Source organism: Bufo bufo, chromosome 4, assembly GCF_905171765.1.
Source record: "Bufo bufo chromosome 4, aBufBuf1.1, whole genome shotgun sequence".
In the NCBI taxonomy this organism is placed as follows: domain Eukaryota; kingdom Metazoa; phylum Chordata; class Amphibia; order Anura; family Bufonidae; genus Bufo; species Bufo bufo.
The window spans coordinates 338,057,232-338,079,615 of NC_053392.1; the positions used below are offsets into that span (position 1 = coordinate 338,057,232).

At 40.7% G+C, this 22,384-nt stretch overlaps 1 protein-coding gene across 3 annotated transcripts in view; it reads right to left on the reverse strand.

Moving 5' to 3' along the window:
- Positions 1-4,630: 4,630 nt before the first annotated feature.
- The window catches only part of METTL24 (methyltransferase like 24), a 91,732-nt gene continuing 73,978 nt past the window's right edge, over positions 4,631-22,384 (reverse strand). For all 3 annotated transcript variants that reach the window (XM_040428871.1, XM_040428873.1, XM_040428872.1), the window contains 2 exons: positions 18,197-18,425; positions 4,631-6,452 (listed from right to left, as the gene is read on the reverse strand). In XM_040428871.1, the coding sequence (XP_040284805.1) occupies positions 6,138-6,452; positions 18,197-18,425 (544 nt within the window). In that variant the 3' untranslated portion in view covers positions 4,631-6,137. The remainder of the gene's footprint in view (positions 6,453-18,196; positions 18,426-22,384) is intronic.

Below are 22,384 nucleotides of genomic sequence, written 5' to 3' on the forward strand. Positions count from 1 at the left end.
CCAGTAACTGAGCAGATTGTGAAATACTCAGACCGGCCCGTATGGCACCAACAACCATGCCACGCTCAAAATTGCTTAAATCACCTTTCTTTCCCATTCTGACATTCAGTTTGGAGTTCAGGAGATTGTCTTGACCAGGACCACAACCCTACATGCATTGAAGCAACTGCCATGTGATTGGTTGACTAGATAATCAAAAGAGAGCAAGAGGGTAATGGAAGAACCCTTTATTTCAGGGGTATGAAGTAATATCCTATATTTTCTGTTCACCTGCCTTGGTAATTTCTTAAACACTGAGGGGGTGGAGGAGTGGGGGGAATTTAAACTCTCTGTGTGTTCCTGCCCCTACAGAGGTCAAGGCTCAATCTCATTGTGGCCGTCGTGGTGGATTCAAGGAAACTGAATTACCGGAAAGACTAATTAAGTTTTTTCAGAATGCCACCAGTAAGGCTAAGCACACACCTGATTTTATATCTTGCATGAGACTAATATATCTCTGTCCTAAAAATATATACTGTGATGTACCCATAGACTTCTAATGTGCAGACTTATTTCAAAAGAGAATCTTTTGGCAGGTTTACTTTTTTTGTCTGCTGAAAAGCTTAGGCTGATATATGTTGTTCTGAAACCAAACTGTTAAAAAGGGAATCTGTCATATTGAACTGTGGGCATGTTATAGAGCAGGAGAGTTGCGCAGACTGATATATAGTTTTGTAGAAAAAGACTCAGGATTGTATTCTATTCATTTAAATCTCTGCTCTTTCTATACTTGGGCGTCCAGTGGGTAGTCCTATCAGTGATTGACAGCTATTTCTGTTTAAGCCATCAATCACTGATAATCTTCCCCATTGGACTCCTAATCATAGACTTGAGCAGGCAATTTAATCAATGACAAGTTATGCAGAGTCGTTTTATACCAAACTATACATTGGGAAAGTCTTCAGTTCCTTTCACTTTTTTCAAACGTAGTGGCTTTGTGCTAAAATATAAACATTTTTAAGTTTTTCCCCCCATCATTCTACACTCAATAACCCATAATGAGAACGTGAAAACATAATGTTCAAAATCTTTGCTAATTTATCAGAAAGGAAAAACTAACCTATTGCATTGGCATAAGTATTCAGACCCTTTACTGAGTACTTTTTTAAGCACCTTTGGCAGGTTCAAGTCCGGGCCACTAAAGGACATTCATAGTTGTCCCTAAGGCTACTTTCACACTAGTGTTTCTATTTTCCGGTATTGAGATCCGTCATAGGGTCTCAATACCGGAAAAAAACGCTTCTGTTTTGTCAATGGGGACAAAACGTAACTGAACAGAATGGAATGCTCCAAAAAAGCCTTCCGTTCTAATACCGGAGAGCAAACCGCAGCATGCTGCGGTTTTCTTTTAGTCATGGGATGTGGAGTAATGCGGATCAGTCATGACCCACCATGCAAGTCAACAGGGACGGATCCGTTTAACTCTGACACAATAGAAAACGGATCCGTCCTCCATTTACTTTCAATGGAGTTCATGACTGATCAGTGTTGGGCATGTTAAAGATAATACAACCGGATCCGTTCATAACGGATGCAGATGGTTGTATTATCAGTAACGGAAGTGTTTTTGCTGAGCCCTGCCAGATCCAGCAAAAACACTAGTGTGAAAGTAGCCTTAGGGTACTTTCACACTAGCATTTTTCTTTTCCGGTATTGAGTTCCGTACTAGGGGCTCAATACCGGGATAAAAACTGATCAGTTTTATCCTAATGCATTCTGAATGGAGAGCAATCTGTTCAGTATACATCAGGATGTCTTCAGTTCAGTCACTGTACTGTTTTCGGACGGAGAAAATACTGCAGCATGCTGCTGTATTTTCTCCGTCCAAAATTCCAGAACACTTGCCGGAATGCTGGATTTGGCATTATTTTACATTGAAATGCATTAAGGACGGATCCAGCCCTAAATGTTTCGGAAAAATGGATCCAGTTTTGCGGTCTGTGCATGTGCATCTGTTTTTCTGGATGACAACCGGAGAGACTGATCCGGTATTGCAATACATTTGTGATCCGGATCGGTCTACAAATAGTATCCGTTTGAATACAGATTGCTGGATCCGGCAGGCAGTTCCGGCGACGGAACTGCCTGCCGGAATCCAGCGACGATAGTGTGAAAGTACCCTAAGCCACATCTGTGTTATCTTGGCTTTGTGCTTAGGGTCACCATCCACATTCTTGTTTAAAATTGAACTTTCAGCCTAGTTCAAAGGTCCAGAGCACTCTGCATCAGGTTTTCATTCAAAATATCTCTGTACTTTGCTCCATTGAGATTTCCCTCAACCCTGACCATTCTCCCTGTCTAGACTGGCTTTCATTTGTCTTTTAGTGAGTAGAGGCTTCTTTTGGGTCACTCTGCCGTAAAGCCCAGATTGGTGGAAACTTCTGAAGTTTCTCCCATCTGCACACAGGATCTTTGGAGCTCAGCCAGTGTCATCAATTGGTTCTTGGTCACCTCTCTTGCCAAGACTTCTCCCCTGGTTGGTTGGTTAGTTTGGTGGGAAAGCCAGCTCTAGGAAAAGTCCTGGTTGTTCCAAACCTCTTCCATTTAAGAATTATGGAGGCCACTATATTCTTAGGAATTTCAGTGCAGAAGTAGTGTTTTGTTCCCTTCTCCAGGTGTGTGCCTCCACACATTAATGTCTCTGAGCTCTACTGGCAGTTCTTTCCTCCTATTAGCTTGGTTTTTGCTTTGCATTGTAAGCTGTGAGACCTCATGGAGACAGGGCCAAGTCTTCCCAAATCATGTCCAATCAGATGTGACTGCCAGGTGGACTCAATCAAGGTGTAGAAACATCTCAAAGATGATTAAGAGAAACGGGAGGCCCCTAGAGCTAAATGTCATTGCATTATCACAGCAAAGGGTCTGAATGTTTGTCCTTTTTAATAAATAATAAAAAATTCTAAAATTGTTTTCACTTTCTAACTATGGACAGAATGATGGGGAAAACCTAGATTTCGTTTTTTAATTTTAGCACAAGGCCTCGACATTAAATGTGAAAAAAAAATGGAAGGGTCTGAAAACTTTCCGAGTGCATTGTATATCAATCTTCTCAACTCTTGCACTGTAACATGCCTGCAGATTTTTAACTGCATTTTCATAGTTATAGGTTTTCTAAGTCTAAAGACGTACTAATTGTATTTGTTTGCATCCCTTTACGGAGGGTAAAAAAAAACTAAAAACTTGGTATAATCTAAGTATTTCCTTGCAAAAACGTAGAACATAATTCTGTAAAATACATAAATATTTTAACCCCTTAGTGACCACCCATACGTGTTTTTACGGCGGTCACTAAGGGGCCTTAGGCTGGGCTGCCGCGTTTTTACGGCGGCCCAGTTTAAGCGCTGCACGGCTCCCCCGTGCAGCGGGGAGCGCGGACCTGGCTCTCACATGAGAGCCGGGTCCCTGCTCTAACAGCCCGGAACGGCAGGAGTGCCGATCCGGCTGTTTAACCCTTTACATGCCGGGCGCAATGGCGCCCGCTGCATGTAAAGTGGTGACAGAGGGAGCGGACTCCCTCTGTCTCCCATCAGCACCCCGAAAATGCGATCGCGGGGTGCTGATGTGCTGGGAAGCTTACCTTGCTTCCGATCAGGGCCCCGAGCCTTTCTTCCGTTACTTCCAGCAGGCTGTGCCTCTCTGGCGCAGCCTGCTGGTCAATGTTCAAATAGCATTGCTATAGAAATGCAATGCATTATAGAGATAATGCATTACATTTTAAAAGCAATCAAAATACTGTATATTATAGTCCCCTTGTGGGACTATTAAGTAGTAAAAAAAATAGAAAAAAAATACACATATATTAAATTAAAAAAAATCCATAAAATAAAAAAATGGTTTTTTTTCCATTGAAAATACGCTTTTCAATGAAAAAAATTGCAAAAAGAAAATATCCCCCATATGTTTGGTATTGCCGCGTCCGTAACGACCGGGACTACATAAATATTACATAAATTATCCCCTATGATGAACGCCATAAAAAATAAAAAAAGACAGAATTTCGAATTTATTCTTAGTTTCCACCGAAAAAAAACATAATAACAAGCGATCAAAAAGCGGCATTTACTCCAAAATCATACCAATGAAAAATACAAGTCGTCTTTCAAAAATCAAGCCCTCACACAATTCCATATAAAAAAATTAAAAAAAAGTTATGGGTCTTGTGAAGTGGCAATGCAAAATTATTTTTTTGGTTAATAAAAGGTGTTTTATTGCAAAAAAAGTAAAACGTAAACAAAATTATAAGTATTTAGTATCGCTGTAATCGTACTGACCCAGAGAATAAAGATATTATGTTATTTGTACCGAAAAATGAACGCCAAAAAATGTATAATGTAAAAACGCAGTGGCAGTATTGCTATTTTTCCCTATCTCCCTCCCAGAAAGAGTTAATAAAAGTTAATCAGAAAGTTATGTGTACCCCAAAATGGCGCCATTAAAAACTACAACTTGTCCCGTAAAAAACAAGCCCTCATAAAGCTATATAGATGAAAAAATAAAAAAGTTATAGCTCTTGGAACGAGACCATAAAAAAAGAAAGAAAAACGCTTGGTCATAAAGGCCCAAACAGGCTTGGTCACTAAGGGGGTTAAACAACTGAAATTGATTTGCTGTTAAAGACTACACAAATTATTGATTTAATTTCTCCTTCAGGTCCATATTTATACAGGTTGTTTAAAATTGCATTGCACAGACTGAATTAAATTGTGTAAGGTACTACTTTTATAGATCCTGCAGGGGGCAGCACAGATCTAAACGAGGCATTAGCTAGAAGCAGAGAACATTGAATGTGCTTTCATTATATATGGTGATATTCTGTTAGATTAACCAATGTTCTTGAGAATGCAGTAACCAGTGCTACAAATGACATTTCAGTGGTTCTCTTTTATACCATTTTGTTGGAAGAATCCATAAAAATTATACAGACTACAAAGTGTCCCGTCTCCAAGAATACCAGTGAGATCAGCTGCAGTCTGTGGCCAAAAACAACAGCAAGTCTGGATGTGCTAGATCAGGGATCAGCAACCTTTGGCACTCCAGCTGCTGTGAAACTACAACTCCCAGCATGCACACCTATTCAGCTGTCCTTGTAACTCTCATAGAAGTGAAAAGAGGATTCTGGGAGTTGTAGTGCCAGACGTTGATGATCCCTGTGTTAGACCCTCGATTGGTGAGGGACTTTGAAAAGCTCTACTAATTTGCCCTATCGATTTGGGATTTCCCTCTATGGACTGTCTTTGAGTCTGCAATTTTGGCAGACTTGCATTACAGGTATGTCAATTCATGTGAATGGTTGTCTTGTAAAATCAGCCACTTTCTGGGCAGGTTATCTTCTTTCTGATGACAAAACCCCTTTAAGGATGGTGTCGCACATAACGTTTTGTGGCAGTTTTGATGCAGGTTTTTTTTTTTTTTTAAATCAAAGTGGGTTTGAAAGGAATGAGGAATGTTGGAACAAATTCTGGCTTCGACTCAAGCAACTGCTTAAAAACTTGCCACAAAAATGTTTTTGCGGAACAGAATGGCCGGCCCCTAATAGAACATTCCTAGCCTTGTCTGTCATTTTTGCGGAACGGCCATGTGAATATGGAATGCACACAGTCATTTCAGTTTTTTGCGGCTCCAAAAACAAAACTGAACAAAACGGAATGGACATGAAGAAAAATACATTTGTGTGCATTAACCCTTAAATACAGGATTTCTTATTAAGGCATTTTAAAATCCATTGATTTCTAAAATTAAGATTTGGAAACCTTGGCATTTATGTTTTGTCTACCTTTTTAAATTATTATTTTTTTTAAATCGACAGCTTCCAGCTAAAAGCAGAATATTTTTTATAAAATATACTATTAAGAGAGATTTGGAATTCTACATCTGCCAATACCTGGAGCATCATTTTACCAGCAGGAAGAGCTTTAAAATTCTTCATTTAAAATATCCAATTCTCTGGCAAATACAAGTTAGCTGATGAGCATTATCGAGAACATTGTGCAGCGTAGACGTTGCTCATTTCACAAAATGCAAGTCCTTATTCCTCACTTCCTTCATCAAGCATCATATTGAGAACAAGTTTAATTCTGTGCAGGTCACATATCTTTGTGTCATGTCCACCTGGTATTTACCCAGCTCAGTATATAGCAACTGCTTGCATTGAAAATCTCTTTTTTAAGGAACATTTGTGGTTTAGAGATGTCCTTGTATGTATGAAAAAGTCTAAAGTTCTTGTACTCAAGCTCTTTGAATAAGCTATACCAGTATCTGACAACACTGCTGTCATTTCCACTGACTTCAAACCCAGGCCAGTGGAGATGGATCTCCAAAACAAGTTGTCCGATCTGCTCAACAATGCCCTCTAGGATAATATTTTCCAAGATCTTCCACTCTGCGCTTTCCATGTCTGCTTTAAGGACATCAATCTGAAAGTAAATATACAATAGGAAGGTAAGTCAATTCGAGTATACCTGCAATCATAGGTAATAGAACACAAGGCATATAGTAAAATAAATGAAATCTAGTTTTATTCTAAACATAGATTTTTTTTATATTTCTTTTGTTCAAGAATGGTGGAGGGGAAATAAGGTAACAGCCAGCCCTATTTTGTCTGGTAAAATGAAGGATACCGTTACATGACCTGATAGAGACTTTGTTATAATCAATTGGCCATGTCTGGTGATCAAACAATATCTTCATTGCATTTTTCTCTATAGAGAAGGTGATGGCAAAACACCTAAAAACAGCAAGAGCTTCAGAATGTTGCATTTGTGAAAAGCAGCAAGAAAGATTAAAAAACATAAAAACACCTAATTAACAAAAATGGAGCTAAAAAGTGTTCTATGGTTCATATTTCCCAAATACCTTTTGCTAACATTTAGAGATTTTACTGCTAAAAACAATGAAAAAAATGCAGATGTATCTATCCACTTATGGCATAGCCACAGAGCAGACTGAATCAAGAGGTAGATATGCTGCACATTTTAAGCATGTGGATTTGCTGGAGGAAAAACCACAGCATATTACCGTACCAGCTTGGCAAAATCTTATCCATGCACTGCAGAACAAATTTGCATTTGGAAACTGATTTGCGGTGTGGATCCTAATTCTGCAGCATGTCAATTTATGCTGCTGATTTCCACATCGGATTTCACCCCTTGCAATTAAGGCGGTAACATCTGCAGCAAAATACAAAACAGATCCACATATACAGTGCTGCCCATAATTATTCATACCCCAGGCAAATTTTGACTTGGTTACTTTTATTCAACCAGCAAGTAATGTTTGGACGGGAAATTACATACTGTAGGTGTCTCCCAAAAGATAATAAGACGATGTACAAGAGGCATTATTGTGGAAAAAAAACACATCATTTCTCAGCTTTTATTTACATTTGAGCAAAAAGTGTCCAGTTGGCGTAAAAAAGGAGAAGAACCACCCAAAGAACACCATCCCCACTGTCAAACATGGTGGTGGAAACCTAATGCTTTGGGGGGGGAAGGGGGAGTTTCAGCCAATGGACCAGGGAACCTAATCACAGTAAACGGCACCATGAAAAAAGAGCAATACATGAGGATTCTTAACGACAACATCAGGCAGTCTGCAGAGAAACTTGGCCTTGGGCACCAGTGGACATTTCAGCATGACAATGACCCAAAACACACAGAAAAAGTGGTAAAGAAATGGTTAGCAGACAACAACATTAACGTTTTAGAGTGGCCCAGCCAGAGTCCAGACTTGAATCCAATTGAGAATCTATGGAGGGAGCTAAAGATCAGGGTGATGGCAAGAAGACCCTCCAACCTGGAAGATTTGGAGCTCATTGCTAAAGATGAATGGGCAAAAATACCTGTGGAGACATGCAAAAAGCTGGTCTGCAATTATAGGAAGCGTTTGATTGCTGTAATAGCCAATAAAGGCTTTTCTATTGATTTATTGAGAAGGGCATAAATAATTTTGGACTGGGCACTTTTTGCTCAAATATAAAAGCTGAGAAATGTTTTTTTTCCACAATAATGCCTCTTGTACATCGTCTTATTATCTTTTGGGAGACACCTATGTCATTTCCCGTCAAAATATTACTTGCTGGTTGAATAAAAGTAACTTTAAGTCAAAATTTGCCAGGGGTATGAATAATTATGGGAAGCACTGTAAGTCATGCAGATTTTACAGTGAATACACGGCTGAAATTTCCACCTGGCAATACCCTTAAATGGAATCTGTCACCACATAGCTCGCTGTGAAACCATCTCACATGCCAGATGAGCACTTGTCAATACATTTTAATCCTGTTGGTCCTATTTCTATCGGTAGCCCTACTAATTAGCCCTTGGGTGCAACATGGGTGGTGCCATTGCACCTTGCTGCACCCGAGGCTCAGCTCCTTTTCCTTCCTGGCCACGCCACCACCATTTTGAATGACAGGCCCAGGCAGAGTAGATGCACTCATGTCTGGCCCTGAAGTCTCCCAGTCTTGCAATTGCACATTTGCAACTGTTAGGTGCAGCATGGAATCCATCAGATGCCGAGCAGCTGTACTGTACTGCGCGTGTGCAGAACATTGAAGCCAGCGAGCAATCTGGAGACTTCAGGACCATCACATATCTGGTCACTGCTGTACCGTACCACATGAGAAAATCATACTGTGTGAATAAAGCCTTAGGCTACTTTCACACTGGCGTTTCTGGGTCCGCTTGCGAGATCCGTTTCAAGGCTCTCACAAGCGGCCCAAAACAGATCAGTTTAGCCCCAATGCATTCTGAATGGATAAGGATCCGTTCAGAATGCATCAGTTTGCCCTCCGTTCAGCCTCCATTCCACTCTGGAGGCGGACACGCCTGACGATGCGGAGCCAAACGGATCCGTCCTGACTTACAATGTAAGTCAATAGGGACGGATCCGTTTTCACTGACACAATATGGTGCAATTGAAAACGGATCCGCCTCCCATTGACTTTCAGTGTAAGTCAAAACGGATCCGTTTGTATTATAATTTTGTTTTTTCATGGTAATGAAAATGGATCCGTTCTGAACGGATACAATAGTTTGCATTATAGGTGCGGATCCGTCTGTGCAGATACCAGACAGATCCGCACCTAAGGCTACTTTCACACTTGCGGCAGGACGGATCCGACAGGCTGTTCACCCTGTCGGATCCGTCCTTCCGCTATTTCGCCGTGCCGCTGCTCCGTCCCCATTGACTATAATGGGGGCGGAGCTCCGGCAGTGCACAGCGAAAGGCCGCCGGACTAAAAGTCCTGCATGTCCGACTTTTTAGTCCGACGGCCTCTCAGCGCGAACTGCCATACTGTGCTGGAGCTCCGCCCCGTCCCCATTATAGTCAATGGGGACGGAGCGGCGGTCCGGCGAAGTACGGATCCGACAGGGTGAACAGCCTGTCGGATCAGTCCTGCCGCAAGTGTAAAAGTACCCTAACGCAGGTGTGAAAGTGGCCTTACACTGTACATAATTAGAGTAAGTTATTTAGGTGTGGACTTACACTTTGTTAGGTTTCAGGCTGTCTTTATGCCAAGTAATGGCTATGTTATGATTCATTTGACACAATGGATGCTGGCAATTTTTTGGGTTTTTGTTTTAGAAATAATAGTGGAACATGCTGCTCAGTGTCATGTTATATAATAATGTAAATTAGACTTGCCGCACCCTGAATCTGATTAATTACAGGCAGTCACCAGTTTTTTTACCATATAAATGTATAGTATATGAATAATTTATTCTTAGAACCAGATATGCCAAATATTTTATTTTAAATGTGTTCTTAACATGCTTTTTAAGTAAACGTTTAGTTTCTATTGTGCACTTTGGTCAAGCTATTCACTTTCAGGTTTATAATTTGTCCTGAGGATATATGGACAATGCTTTATGAACTCCTGCCTCACCACACTTTACATGTCAAGGTAAGAATCCGATAATAACTATAGCTTAAAACTGATCAGGTTTTGCCCTGTGGGCAGGGCTAATGCGTAAAGTCTACAAATAGCTGTATAGATTCACAATCGTAAGACAAAGCTAAATACAAACCAAGTAATCAAGCTTTTCTAGGACTTTAGTTGCACAGTCGCAGCCTGAGGCAGGTCATGTATATAGCATGATATGGCTGCTGTGCAACTGTTTCCTGCTTGAGTTGCACATCTATAGAAAATTATAGTAAAAGTCCCTTAAAGAGAACCTTTCATGGAATTTTTTTTGTTTAATGAAGTACCTTTACTTGCGGGATACCCTGCACTGATGCTGCGGTTCTTGTTCTTTTTTTCAAATACCTCTCGCATGCCTTGATGTGCCCCCCTGCAGTTTTTGCACCCAGTATGTTAATACTGAACATCGGTATAGGGAGGAGACGCTAGGGTTTCTCAGTGGGCGTCTCCTTCTCCCTGGGTGTGCTCCGATGCTCTCCCTTGCCCTGCGCTGTATCACACAGGACAAACGCTTTTTTGTTTACATTTTTGCACTGCTAGGTGGAGGATTCCACCCAGCAGTTTTCCCGATGACGTCACCGGCACTGATAGGCGGGCTTTAGCGCTGCCTTAGCCGCTTTACAGGCTAGGGCAGCGCTAAATCCCGCCCATTAGTGCCAGTGATGTCACCAGATCTCTCTCCAGAAAAAGCTCTTGCCCAAGGGAGAGCATTGGAACATGAAATGCTCCAATGCACATGTCAGAGGGTCTGAGTGGGGAAGATGGGGATATATCCGGGTTCACCTTTAAGTGCCACTCAAAAGAGTGTTCCAAGGATGCAACAAAATGCAATTCCTTTATATCTTTATGTAACAGATAAATAGACACATACATCTGGTGTAAACCAGAGCCCTGCTGAGCTAATGAGCAGCAAAACCCCCAAAACAGTGCTACAGTTGGGTGTCTCTGGTTTGGCCGATATTGGACAATGGCTTTTTTTACTGTAATACTTTGTAATATGATTATATTGATGAACTTTATGTTCTGTGATAACGAATTAATATGCGATTCATACATGCCATTATATGATAAATGGAAACTAGTACACACACTGCTTGAATATGGCTCTAGACTGGGAGCTGAAATGTCGCTCTGTGACATGGATGAGTGAAAGGGGGTTTTCCAGGCTCCTGATATTGACGACCTATCCTCAGCATAAGGCCTCATGCACACGACATTATTTTTTTGCGGTCCGCAAAAAGCTGTTCTGTGATCCGTTTCCGTTTTTGTTTCCGTGTGTCTTCCTTGATTTTTGGAGGATCACCAGACATGAAAAGTGAAAAAAAAATCTTAGTCAAGTTTGCCTTGCAAATGATAGGAAAAAAACGGACGCGGACAACAATCTTGTGTGCCTCCGTGTTTTTTCACGGACCCATTGACTGGAATGGGTCCGCGAACCGTTGTCCGTGGAAAAAATAGGACAGGTCATATTTTTTTGACGGACTGGAAACACGGATCACGGACGCGGATGACAAACGGTGCATTATCCGAGTTTTCAACGGATCCATTGAAAGTCAATGGGTCCGCAGAAAATCACGGAAAACGGAACAACGGACACGGAACACAACGGTCGTGTGCATGAGGCCTAAGTCAATAATATCCAATCAGTGAGAGTCCAGCACCCCTACCAATCATTTGTTCCCTGCAGCTTTCAGCGCTGGAACTAGCACTGTGAATGGAATAGGAAACACAGCTCTATTCAAAGTCTAGTGCCCTAGGTTGCTGCAATTTTAACTTTTTAAGCCAGAAGAAAAATAATTATGGTTTAAGTTTGGACAAAAGAATAACGCTGCATGCTGTGCACTATTCTTGCAGGCTTCAGCACGAGCGTGACCATAGTCTTAGTCTCTCTGGTTGTATTACTCTGATGGCTCCTAGTCTGACGTGTCGGATCTTTTGTTTCTGTAACCTGAATCGTATCACTCCAAACTTTCAATGTGAAAAAGAGAATTTATTATTCTATATGCTCTGCAGTTATTAGCAGCAGATGGTATTAATTACCTACATCTTCTGCAGATTCCAGTTTGGCTCCTGAAACTCATTACTCCTGATAGACAGTGAACTCTGGGCAATTGCACAATCTTAATTGAAACCGGCACTGTTAATTCTGCAAACTTAGTATTAATTACCATACTGTGTAATAAAAACAAACGCCATACACCCTCTATAAAATGTCAATTTAATCTGAAAGTACAATCTTAGCCCTGGGTTACAGTGTAATAAGAGTTCTTATTTCTAAGTACGACATACAATTACTCTAATGAAAAGGGTTCTCTTAGCAGTTTTGACCATGCAAAACGGCTAACAGGGCTAGGAAGCAGATGAGCAGAACAAACCTACAAACAACATTTATTCTGCCAGGCGCTGCCCCTGTTTGTGCCCAGGAGGTGGAGCTTCACTCTGAAGTGCTTTCTGCATTGAGCTACTTTACAGCCCCGTCTCTCTGCAGACTGACAGCTGTAGAATCCAACCAGCTGTCACTCAGAGAATAGCACAGCAGAATAAAAGTAAATATTCACACTACTCCTGACAAAAAGCTCCATAAAATATTGTCTTGCTCTCAATATACCCTACCTTGTGCTGTCAGCAGGTTTGCATGGTCAAAACTGCTGACCTTTAAAAAAAAAACGCAGCAGCAAGTATTACCTTAGAAAAAAGTACAAATACATTCAGAATTTTATGTTCTATTTAGCCACACAAATAATTAAATTCTGTTCTATGTTTTGTGCCTCCAATTATTAAAGGGACTGATCCTCTTATAATAATTTAATCTGTCTAGCAAAACAGAACACGTTTTAAATTGTACTTGTACATACTTGTTATGGTGTCCCGAGTGTTATTTTGAATCCCTCACAGAACATCGGCCTGCTATGTCCATTGCTGGTGGTAGTCTTGAGCGAATCGAGCTTCGGATCATAGATCCGAAGTCGATTCATTCAAAGACTTCAGCTTTAATGCTGTTTCCATACAGCATTAAAATGTATTGGTTCCTTGGAGTCAAACACCTTTTCGGCCGAAGTGGTGCGAGACTTCGGTGAATGAGTATGGTATTCCTATCTGTATATTGAATAAAAATTTTAAATAAGAATCCGAAGTGGGCTTTGGTACAGAGGTACCAACCAATACCAAAGCCGACTTCGGATTTCTATTTTAAGATGTTTTTCAATACGCCGATAGGAATACAGTAGGAATTCACCGAAGTCTCGCGCAGAGACAAAGTTTGGCTCCACGGAGCCAATAGATTTTAATGCTGTACGGAAACGGCATTAAAACCTAAGATTCGCTCAAGACTAGCTGGTGGTCACACATGTTCAACAGCTTGATATGCTGGGTGTACAGGGCGCTATAACCACGTTCGGTGTAGACATCCATTGTTTACTGCAGACACAGTCTCAACAGGGCCTTAAAGAGGACCTGTCTCCACTCCTGACGGGTGTTTAGGTAAATAATTGTATTGCACATAGAAGGACAATTCTGGAGCATCTATTCTTTTAACTCTATGTTCTTCTCTTATTGCTGCTAGAAGTTAACAGATAAAGGTACAAGATGTTACTAGATGGGGTTGTGTTCCTGCATAGTCTCACATTGTCCATTGACAGCTGCCAGTGGCAGACTGTGCAGGGACACCACCCCAACTGTTTACTCCCATCTGTACCTTTATCCATAAAAGTCTAGCAGGAATAAGAGAAGAATGGCACAAAATAAAGTCATAAGAATAAATGCTCTGGAATTGTTGTTACAGGATAAATGCAGCTGGTTAGTTACCCAAACAGACATGTCAGGAGAGTTGACAGGTCCTCTTTAAGGTCTTTTAAATAAGACCTCTGTTAAAGGGTTTTCCTATACTTTTATACCGTATCTGACCGGTGGGGATCCGACACCCAGGAACCCAGCTGATCAGATGTTTGAAAAGTAGGGGATCATAGGGGATCCCTATATCCCTTTATCCCTTTATCCCTTTGTCTCCATAGTCTTACCATCTTCACACCTACTCACTTACACCTCCTTCAATTCATTCATTCCATCGCCACCCCCATCCACCTTTCCTTTCCCTTCATTCATCTCCTTTTCCCCCCCATGCCTAGTTCCCACAGTCCCTCCATCACGAGCGGCCTCATTGTCGTCCCCACCTAGGTAAACCAGCTGCAGCTCCCGGCCACCTAGCGCATAGACCGCGCGCGCGCACACACACACACACACACACACACACACACACACACACACATACACATACACAGCATTAGGCAAGGACAGCTCAGACTCAAGCCCCGCCCCCTGCTATAGAAGGTGCGCTCCCACACACACATGGGAAGCCGCGCCACCCGCAGCAGCATGGATCCCACAGGTATTTACCCCCAGATCTCCCCTTCCTCCTTACAGAAGACCCCAGCATATTAATAATGTATCTTTTTAGTTTCCATCACCACAATATACTATGTTATACAATCATCCACTCCTCCCATATTATTTTATTACATTATTGATTTCCCATTAGCAGCTCAACATAACCTCATTGTTCTGTCATTCCTCTCATTCCAAAATATGTTTGGTCATGCTGCCTGCTTTTAATTGCTCCACAGCTCTGATCAGCCACGATATCTACACCAGCTCGGTGTATTACCAAAGGTAATAACATCCCCCGTTCTACCTTCTTTCTTCTTGCCTACCCCCTCATCCTCCATCTAGGATACCGGCACACTATACCTACTACACAGTTACGAGTATGCTCCATTCCTATATTACCCCACTATATCTAATTCTCCTCCCTAACCCCCATCTCAGTTGGTGTGTCTTATAAATCACAGCCCGGACCATCTCTAACCTCCCATCTACAGTGGTCCTCCCTTTGACCTTACAAATAGTTCACGTCAACCTCTTTTCCATTTCACATATATTCTAAACGTAAGCCTATATGATCAGTTATTCCACATTCCAAATGCTTGAATTATCCCTTTCCTCCCACCATTCCCCTATGTGCTTTCAACCATGTATTATTATCACTACCATCTTATTATTATTATATATTTTTTTATAATTTTTTATTTATTTTGCTACTTGAATCATTTTTCGTCCATCTAATCAAACATCTGAAATACTGAAATTACCTTCCTGTGTGACTACAATCATGTATCACTATTATAATTATCATGTATCACTATTACTACTGTTATCATCATCATTATTAAAACGATTATAATTTTCGCCACTTAAATTATGTCGTTCCTTTTTACTCCAACCATTTTTCTGTGTTTTTCTGTGTGTTTTTAATCATGTATTATTTCTATTTTGCTATTGGATTTACGTATCATGGTTTACGAATTCATGCGGGTGCCCCAGTGGGCTACACCTTCTAACCTATGCGTCCCTAGTATTGTTTATTGTACGTCCACTCACGTACCATATCTAGTTATACAAATTTTTATGTCTCCAACCATTGTTTTAACGTATTGAATAATTTTTACCCCTCACTATTATTTATTACATTTTCTTATATATTTATTACATTTGATCTTTTACCCTCCATCGCTATACATCACCTTTAACTAATATTATGTGTTTTTTTTACTTAAAAAAGGAGTATATTCACTCCAAAACACGTTGTCGCTCTGTTGTACCAATCGAAAATAAAAAAAGATTTTATATACATCCATTGAGGTCATGTATTTGTGCCAAGAGGTATTATATTTGTGCACTACCCTAGTACAAATTCCCCCCCCACTGCAGATATTTGAGAAGGGATCGGTGCTCGCAGTAGCACTGCAGCCTTCTTGCTGCTTTGCCTAGGCCTGTGACCTCACCTCCATCGGTTACATGGCCTAGGCACAGCTCAGCCCAATTAAAGTGAATGGGGCTCACTGACGATTCCAAGCACAACCGCTATACAATGTAAGTTGCTGTGCTTGGTGAGCGGGGAGAAGACCACAGGAGCGTCAGCACCTTCTCAAACAGCTGATCGGCAGGGCCCTGTGTGTCAGACCCAGACCGATCAGATAGTGATGATCTATCCAGAGGAGAGGGAGCAAGTTTAAAAGTCTCCGAAAACCCTTTTAAGGGTCCATTCACACGTCCGTATGTGTTTTGCGGATCTGCAAAACACAGACACCGGCAATGTGCGTTGCACATTTTGCGGACCGCACATCGCTGGCACTCTCATAGAAAATGCCTTTCTTGTTTGCAATGCGGACAAGAATAGGACATGTTCTATTTTTTTCGGGAACGGAATTGCGGATCTGAAAGTGCGGATCCCCAAATGCAGATGTGGACCGCACATTCCGGCCCCATTGAAAATGAACGTGTCCGCACCCGTTCCGCAAAATTGCGGAACAGATGCGGACCCATTTTGCGGACGTGTGAATGGACCCTAATTCTGAAAACAGTTCACAAGGTCCACAGCTCAGGACTCAGCTGTGTTTATATAGCTTAGTACATCAATGCAGTACATCAATTCTGTATACACAGATATTATTGTATGAAACTGAAAGCTGTATACTTTGAATTGTCAAATTTTCACTGTATGTAGAGTAGATGAAAAGTGCAGAACTGGCAGAGAAGGCAATGACAATACCGCATTTTCATTTCCGTTAGTACCTTGGCTAATTAAATAGCTTCAGGCAACTCAGTTTCTGTGCAAACAAAACCAGTCCCTAAAATGTTTTTGACCACCTATGAATCATTTTGTTCTTTGTTAAACCTTGAAATTCCTGACATCTTCGGTTTTGGGATGGGTTAATTGCCCAATTACCAAACAGTCTTGTGCATGAATTGGTAATGTTTGTACTTGTAGCCACTCATACAACTGCAGATGTAACAAAGAATGACTAAACTTACAAACGAATAAGAGGTGACTGCTCCAGCAGTGCCACAGGCTGAATGCCCCCATGCCATGGGGCATTAAGGCAGTAATTCAGGCAAAAGGAGACCCGACCAAGTTTTGAGTGCATATACTGTACATACTTTTCAGTAGGCCAACATCTCTGTATTCAAAATGATTTTTATTTGGTCTTATAAAATTATAATTTCCTGAGGTAATGACTTTTGGGATTTCATTAGCTATAAGCCATAATCATCAACATTAAAAGAAAAACGCTTAAAATAGATCATTCTGTGTGTAAAGAATATATAGTTCACTTTTTGAACTGAATTACTGAAATTAACTTTTTGATGATATTCTAATTTATTTAATTTATTAAGATGCAACTGTAAATTTCTTTGTTTGCCATGGCTGCTTTTCAGTCCCAGTCCAGACTATAGCGGTGGCGGAGTTTCAGTTTCAGCGCACGGCGAGAGACAGCCGGACTAAAAGTACTGCATGTCGTACTTTTAGTCCGGCTGCCTCTCGCCGTGCGCTACCGTGCAGCCTCTGGAACTCCTCCCCGCCCCCATTTTAGTCAGTGGCATTCCGGTGGCACACGTGAACTAGCGGCAGGACGGATCCGACAGGCTGCTCACCCGCCGGAACAGCCTGCCGGACTCCCCTGCTGCTAGTGTGAAACTAGCCTTAATTAAAACAGATTTCCTAATTAGTATACGTGAACCCATATTAACAATCCCAGGAAATTGACAATGTGTTTTGTTAAAAAGGTTCAGTATAATCTGATATTTATTCATTTAACTCTCTTATGCTTAGTTCAGTGGGCAGTCCTATTCAGCGGTTGACAGCTTTCCCTGTATGTAGTGTACACTGACATGGAGAAGGTTATCAACCGGACCGCTCCACAGATTAGCTTTAGGCTACCTACACATGGGTGTGGGGTGCCTTGCAGAAATTATGCACAAATTTCCGAATTTGCGGATTTCTGAGAGTTCTGCATCAGAAACCACATGTGTTACTTGCTGTTTTGGGTGCAGATTTGATGCGGTTTTGGCACAGATCTCTCCCTTGCATTGCGAAGAATGAAATCCGCACAAAGAATTGACATGCTGCGGATTTCAAAATCCACATGGCAGGGCACTTTTCCCATGGAACAAAATCTACGTGGAAAAAAATGGCGTAATCCACAACATGTGCAGGTAGCCTCAAGGTGTCTATGGATGTGCATGGAGAAAATACAACCTATAAATCAGAATCCATGAAAACAAAATTTCCTCAACTTAGGTTGTAAACTGTGATATGTTATTACACCAAATTATGTTTTAAATGTTTCAATAAAACTGATTCATAAAAGGTAAGAGTAATAATAGATATGTGTGCCTTACCTTCCAATGTCCAAACTCATTCAGAATGGTCTTCAGCTTCTTAGTATTACTATGTAATCTATGTGGAGCTATGGCTGGTTTGGGATCTCTCCAATCAACAGACAGACGATGATGCCTGAACCGCTCTGCTTCATGGATGTAAGCAGATGGGATGCTTGGATCAAACCGATGGACTTCACACCCTCCAGAAGCCATGTTAAATTCAAATATGTTGTCATCTTTACCTAATCTGAAAATAGTTCAGATTATTGTATCATTATTACTACTGAAACACAATACACATACTGAAATATTACAGTGCAAATCTTTCTTCTGTGGTAAAATGGCAACATTTCCATGAAACCAGTGTGTAAGCGTAGCATAAAACACCCAGCCTGTATTATTTAAAGCATTTCTGCAGTTTCATATTTAAAATAAACCTTAAAGGGGCTGTCTGCGTTTTACCACCCCCCTCACCCATCCCATCTGAGGCAGTAGTACATGAGGAAAAATCCATAGTTACCTGCTCACAGCTGCCCAATGCTCCCATGCTTTCTTCACTTCTCTTACTACTTTATAAAAACACTTTAAGGGCCACTTCACACACATGTGTTTTTAGCACCCTCAAGGAGATGTCAAAATTCCAAAAAAATATATATATGCAAAAGCTTCAACATGCTGCATTTTTGCTACAGACCCAAGAAAGAGCACCTAATTAACAAAATCAAGTAGGAAAAAATGTTGTGCGTCCTGTGTTTCATATTTTGTATAGGATTTCAGGTTACATCTGGAGCTGGCGTTTCTACCAGAAAATGCCACCAAAAATGCAAAGCTGCAGAAAGACCATTTTTGTGAGGAGGGATAAACACAGCAATTCTGGGATTTTTTTTGTTTTGTTACAGTGTTCATCATGGGTTAAATAATGTGATAACTTTATGGTTCAGGTCTTTACTAATGTGGCAATACCAGTTATTTGCAGTTTTTTTTAAACAGTTTATCATAATAAAGCAGGAAAGGAGTATTTTTAATATTTTATTAAACTGTTTTTTTATTTCTTTAGTCTCATGCTTGATTGCGTCTATATACAGCAATACTTCTGCACTGCAGTATATTATACCTGTCAGGATAAGGATGACAGGCATCCTATTCTATTAATTTTATTGCGTGTGTGTTGGGGTGGGTTTGATACGGTGATAGAGTACCCTCCCTCTCTAAACCACTTGGATGCCACAATCAGAACTGTTAAGCGATGATACCAGTAGTACAACATGTGACTGTTGATTGATTGCATTTTTTAAACAAAGACCAGGGGGATCGCAGTAAGTGCTGTGTTGGTCTGGCTGGAAATTTGGATTGAAGAGGCGAGTCCTTTATTTTATAACACTTGCTCTTTTTTCCAATGTCAGATAACCCTTTACATAAAGACACTAGATACACGGGAAGTACAGAGAATGAGTAAGACTGGGTTCACATATGGGTTTTGAATTCCGTCAGTCTGTTCTGGTGGAAGAACAGACTGCTGGAGTTCACTGTATCCGGCATAGCCGGATACCACCGTGCACTGCCGGATTCCCATTCACTGTAATGGGATCCGGCTCCTATTCGGCATATATCCCGGCTTTTGGCCAGAAAAAAAGATGCTGCTTGTATGCTGGATACAGTGAATTCCAGCAGTCTCTTCCTCCGCTGGAACAGACTGCCAGAGTTCAAAGTGCAAATGTGAATCCAGCCTAACATACAAGAACCATAGCTATGAAACAGCTAATTATCTAGTGCAGATTAGGAAGCAAGAGAGTTATACAAAGCTCTAATAACACGTTTCCAATAATCTGAGAAATGTGAAGTGTAAACTGTGACTGGAGTTGCTATGGAGTGGAGCCAAGTGACACAACATCTCTCGTCTGTGCATTACCCCTTCAGATAACCCATGTCATGCACAGAAACAATTTTCAGTACTTGGTTCTATTGTCATGGTGCCTTTTTTCAAACTGTTCCATTAAATACTGAGATTTCTTTTGAAATCCATGGACCATTAGTGGACAGAAGAGCCGTGAATCTCAAAAGAGAATAATGACTGTGCACTAGGGAGAAAACATTACTCACAATCTAATTACCCTATCTCACACAATATGGATAATATAATGTGTTAGTATGTTTAAAAGTGAAGTAAGAAACAAGAGGAGAACTTACAAACTCCATGTGAATGGTGACCTTACCGAGGAGCCCAGTATTGCAAGGTAAGGATCAGTTCAACAAAAAACAAAACCGGGGTCATTTTAGGGTGGGGCTACACAAAGATTTTGGCCGCAACACTGGTCATGCAACCAAGGATTGCTGTGTAGCACTGCAGCCACTGAACTGAATGGGTGCGGTGTCACTGCTGCTTCGCTGCTACCCCCAACACCTCATTAAAAAAAATAATAATGTTAATTTTTTTAATATATATTTATGGCATTGTATATGCTGTTATGTATCTATTGTGACAGCTTTATGGTGGGATTATAAGGCCAAAAACTGCACACAGTTAGGGAGTAAAGGTGGCCATATACAGTCTAAAGTTGACCAAAACAGACAATTTCAACCAAAACAAATGTTCGCTGACGAATGATCTTTCTTTGAAAGAACGTTCCTAGGAAGAGGTTTCATCCTTCACCTAATTTTACTGAACATATATGGAACGTTTGAATAACTGTAAGGCCAGTATGGACTAAAATATGTATGGCCGGGTCTGCGAAAAGAACGTTCACCAGATAATTGTTAATGGCTTTGTGTTCTAATGTGCGTGGCAACCTTTAAAGTGTAACTGTCATATTATTATTTTATTTGCTAGTTTATTAGAGCTAGGCATGTGTACATGATTTAGTCTGTCAAGGATTGCCAAAAGATCTGTAATTATCTTATAACAACAGCTTTCATCAATTACTCCTGTACCTTTCCACTGGACCATTAAAAGAACATTGCTATTGCTTGTCTGTCTTCCCTTTAGTATGAACAGAAGACCGTGAGGAGGCATGTCTCTCAGTATTCCAATCTGACTGGCTGCCAGGAAGCTGCTGGCTACAGCAAGTTTGTATGGGAATTGAGGGAAGGCAGTTTTGGCTTCAGAGAACTGACAGAGGAGCCATCTTGAGAAGATCCTCATATTCTAGGGTTCAAAACAGCTGTAACTAAGGGAAAAGAGCTCAAGGAAAACCGTGGTATGTGAAGAAACTAAAGATTTCTTTATGCATAATGTTGCAGCAGCAGTAACATATGATACAATTGTTGTTTTTTTTTAAATGAAAACATGACAGTTACACTTTAAACTAAGGATAGTAACCCTGGGACATAGCCTTTACTTCGAGACTCCGGTTCAGTTGAGTTTTCCATCCTGCTCACAGCTTGCTGCCGCAGTTAACAATTTTGTCTATTATTATTAATCTATGGCCAGTTTTAGCCTGACAGGTGTTAGGTCTTTATGTGGCTACAGCTACATTTAGGCTGTGTTCCCACATTCAGATTTTCTGATACAGCTTTCAAAGCCGAAACAAGGAATGGATTAAAAATAAAAAAAAGTACTGTATTGTTCGCTTTATAAGACGCACTTTTGCCCCACCCAAAAGTGGGGGGAAAATGGCCCTGCGTCTTATAAAGCAAATACTAGTGAGCGCTTCCATTATACAGGGAGTGCATAATTATTAGGCAAGTTGTATTTTTGAGGATTAATTTTATTATTGAACAACAACCATGTTCTCAATGAACCCAAAAAACTCATTAATATCAAAGCTGAATATTTTTGGAAGTAGTTTTTAGTTTGTTTTTAGTTTTAGCTATTTTAGGGGGATATCTGTGTGTGCAGGTGACTATTACTGTGCATAATTATTAGGCAACTTAACAAAAAACAAATATATACCCATTTCAATTATTTATTTTTACCAGTGAAACCAATATAACATCTCAACATTCACAAATATACATTTCTGACATTCAAAAACAAAACAAAAACAAATCAGTGACCAATATAGCCACCTTTCTTTGCAAGGACACTCAAAAGCCTGCCATCCATGGATTCTGTCAGTGTTTTGATCTGTTCACCATACAACATTGCGTGCAGCAGCAACCACAGCCTCCCAGACACTGTTCAGAGAGGTGTACTGTTTTCCCTCCTTGTAAATCTCACATTTGATGATGGACCACAGGTTCTCAATGGGGTTCAGATCAGGTGAACAA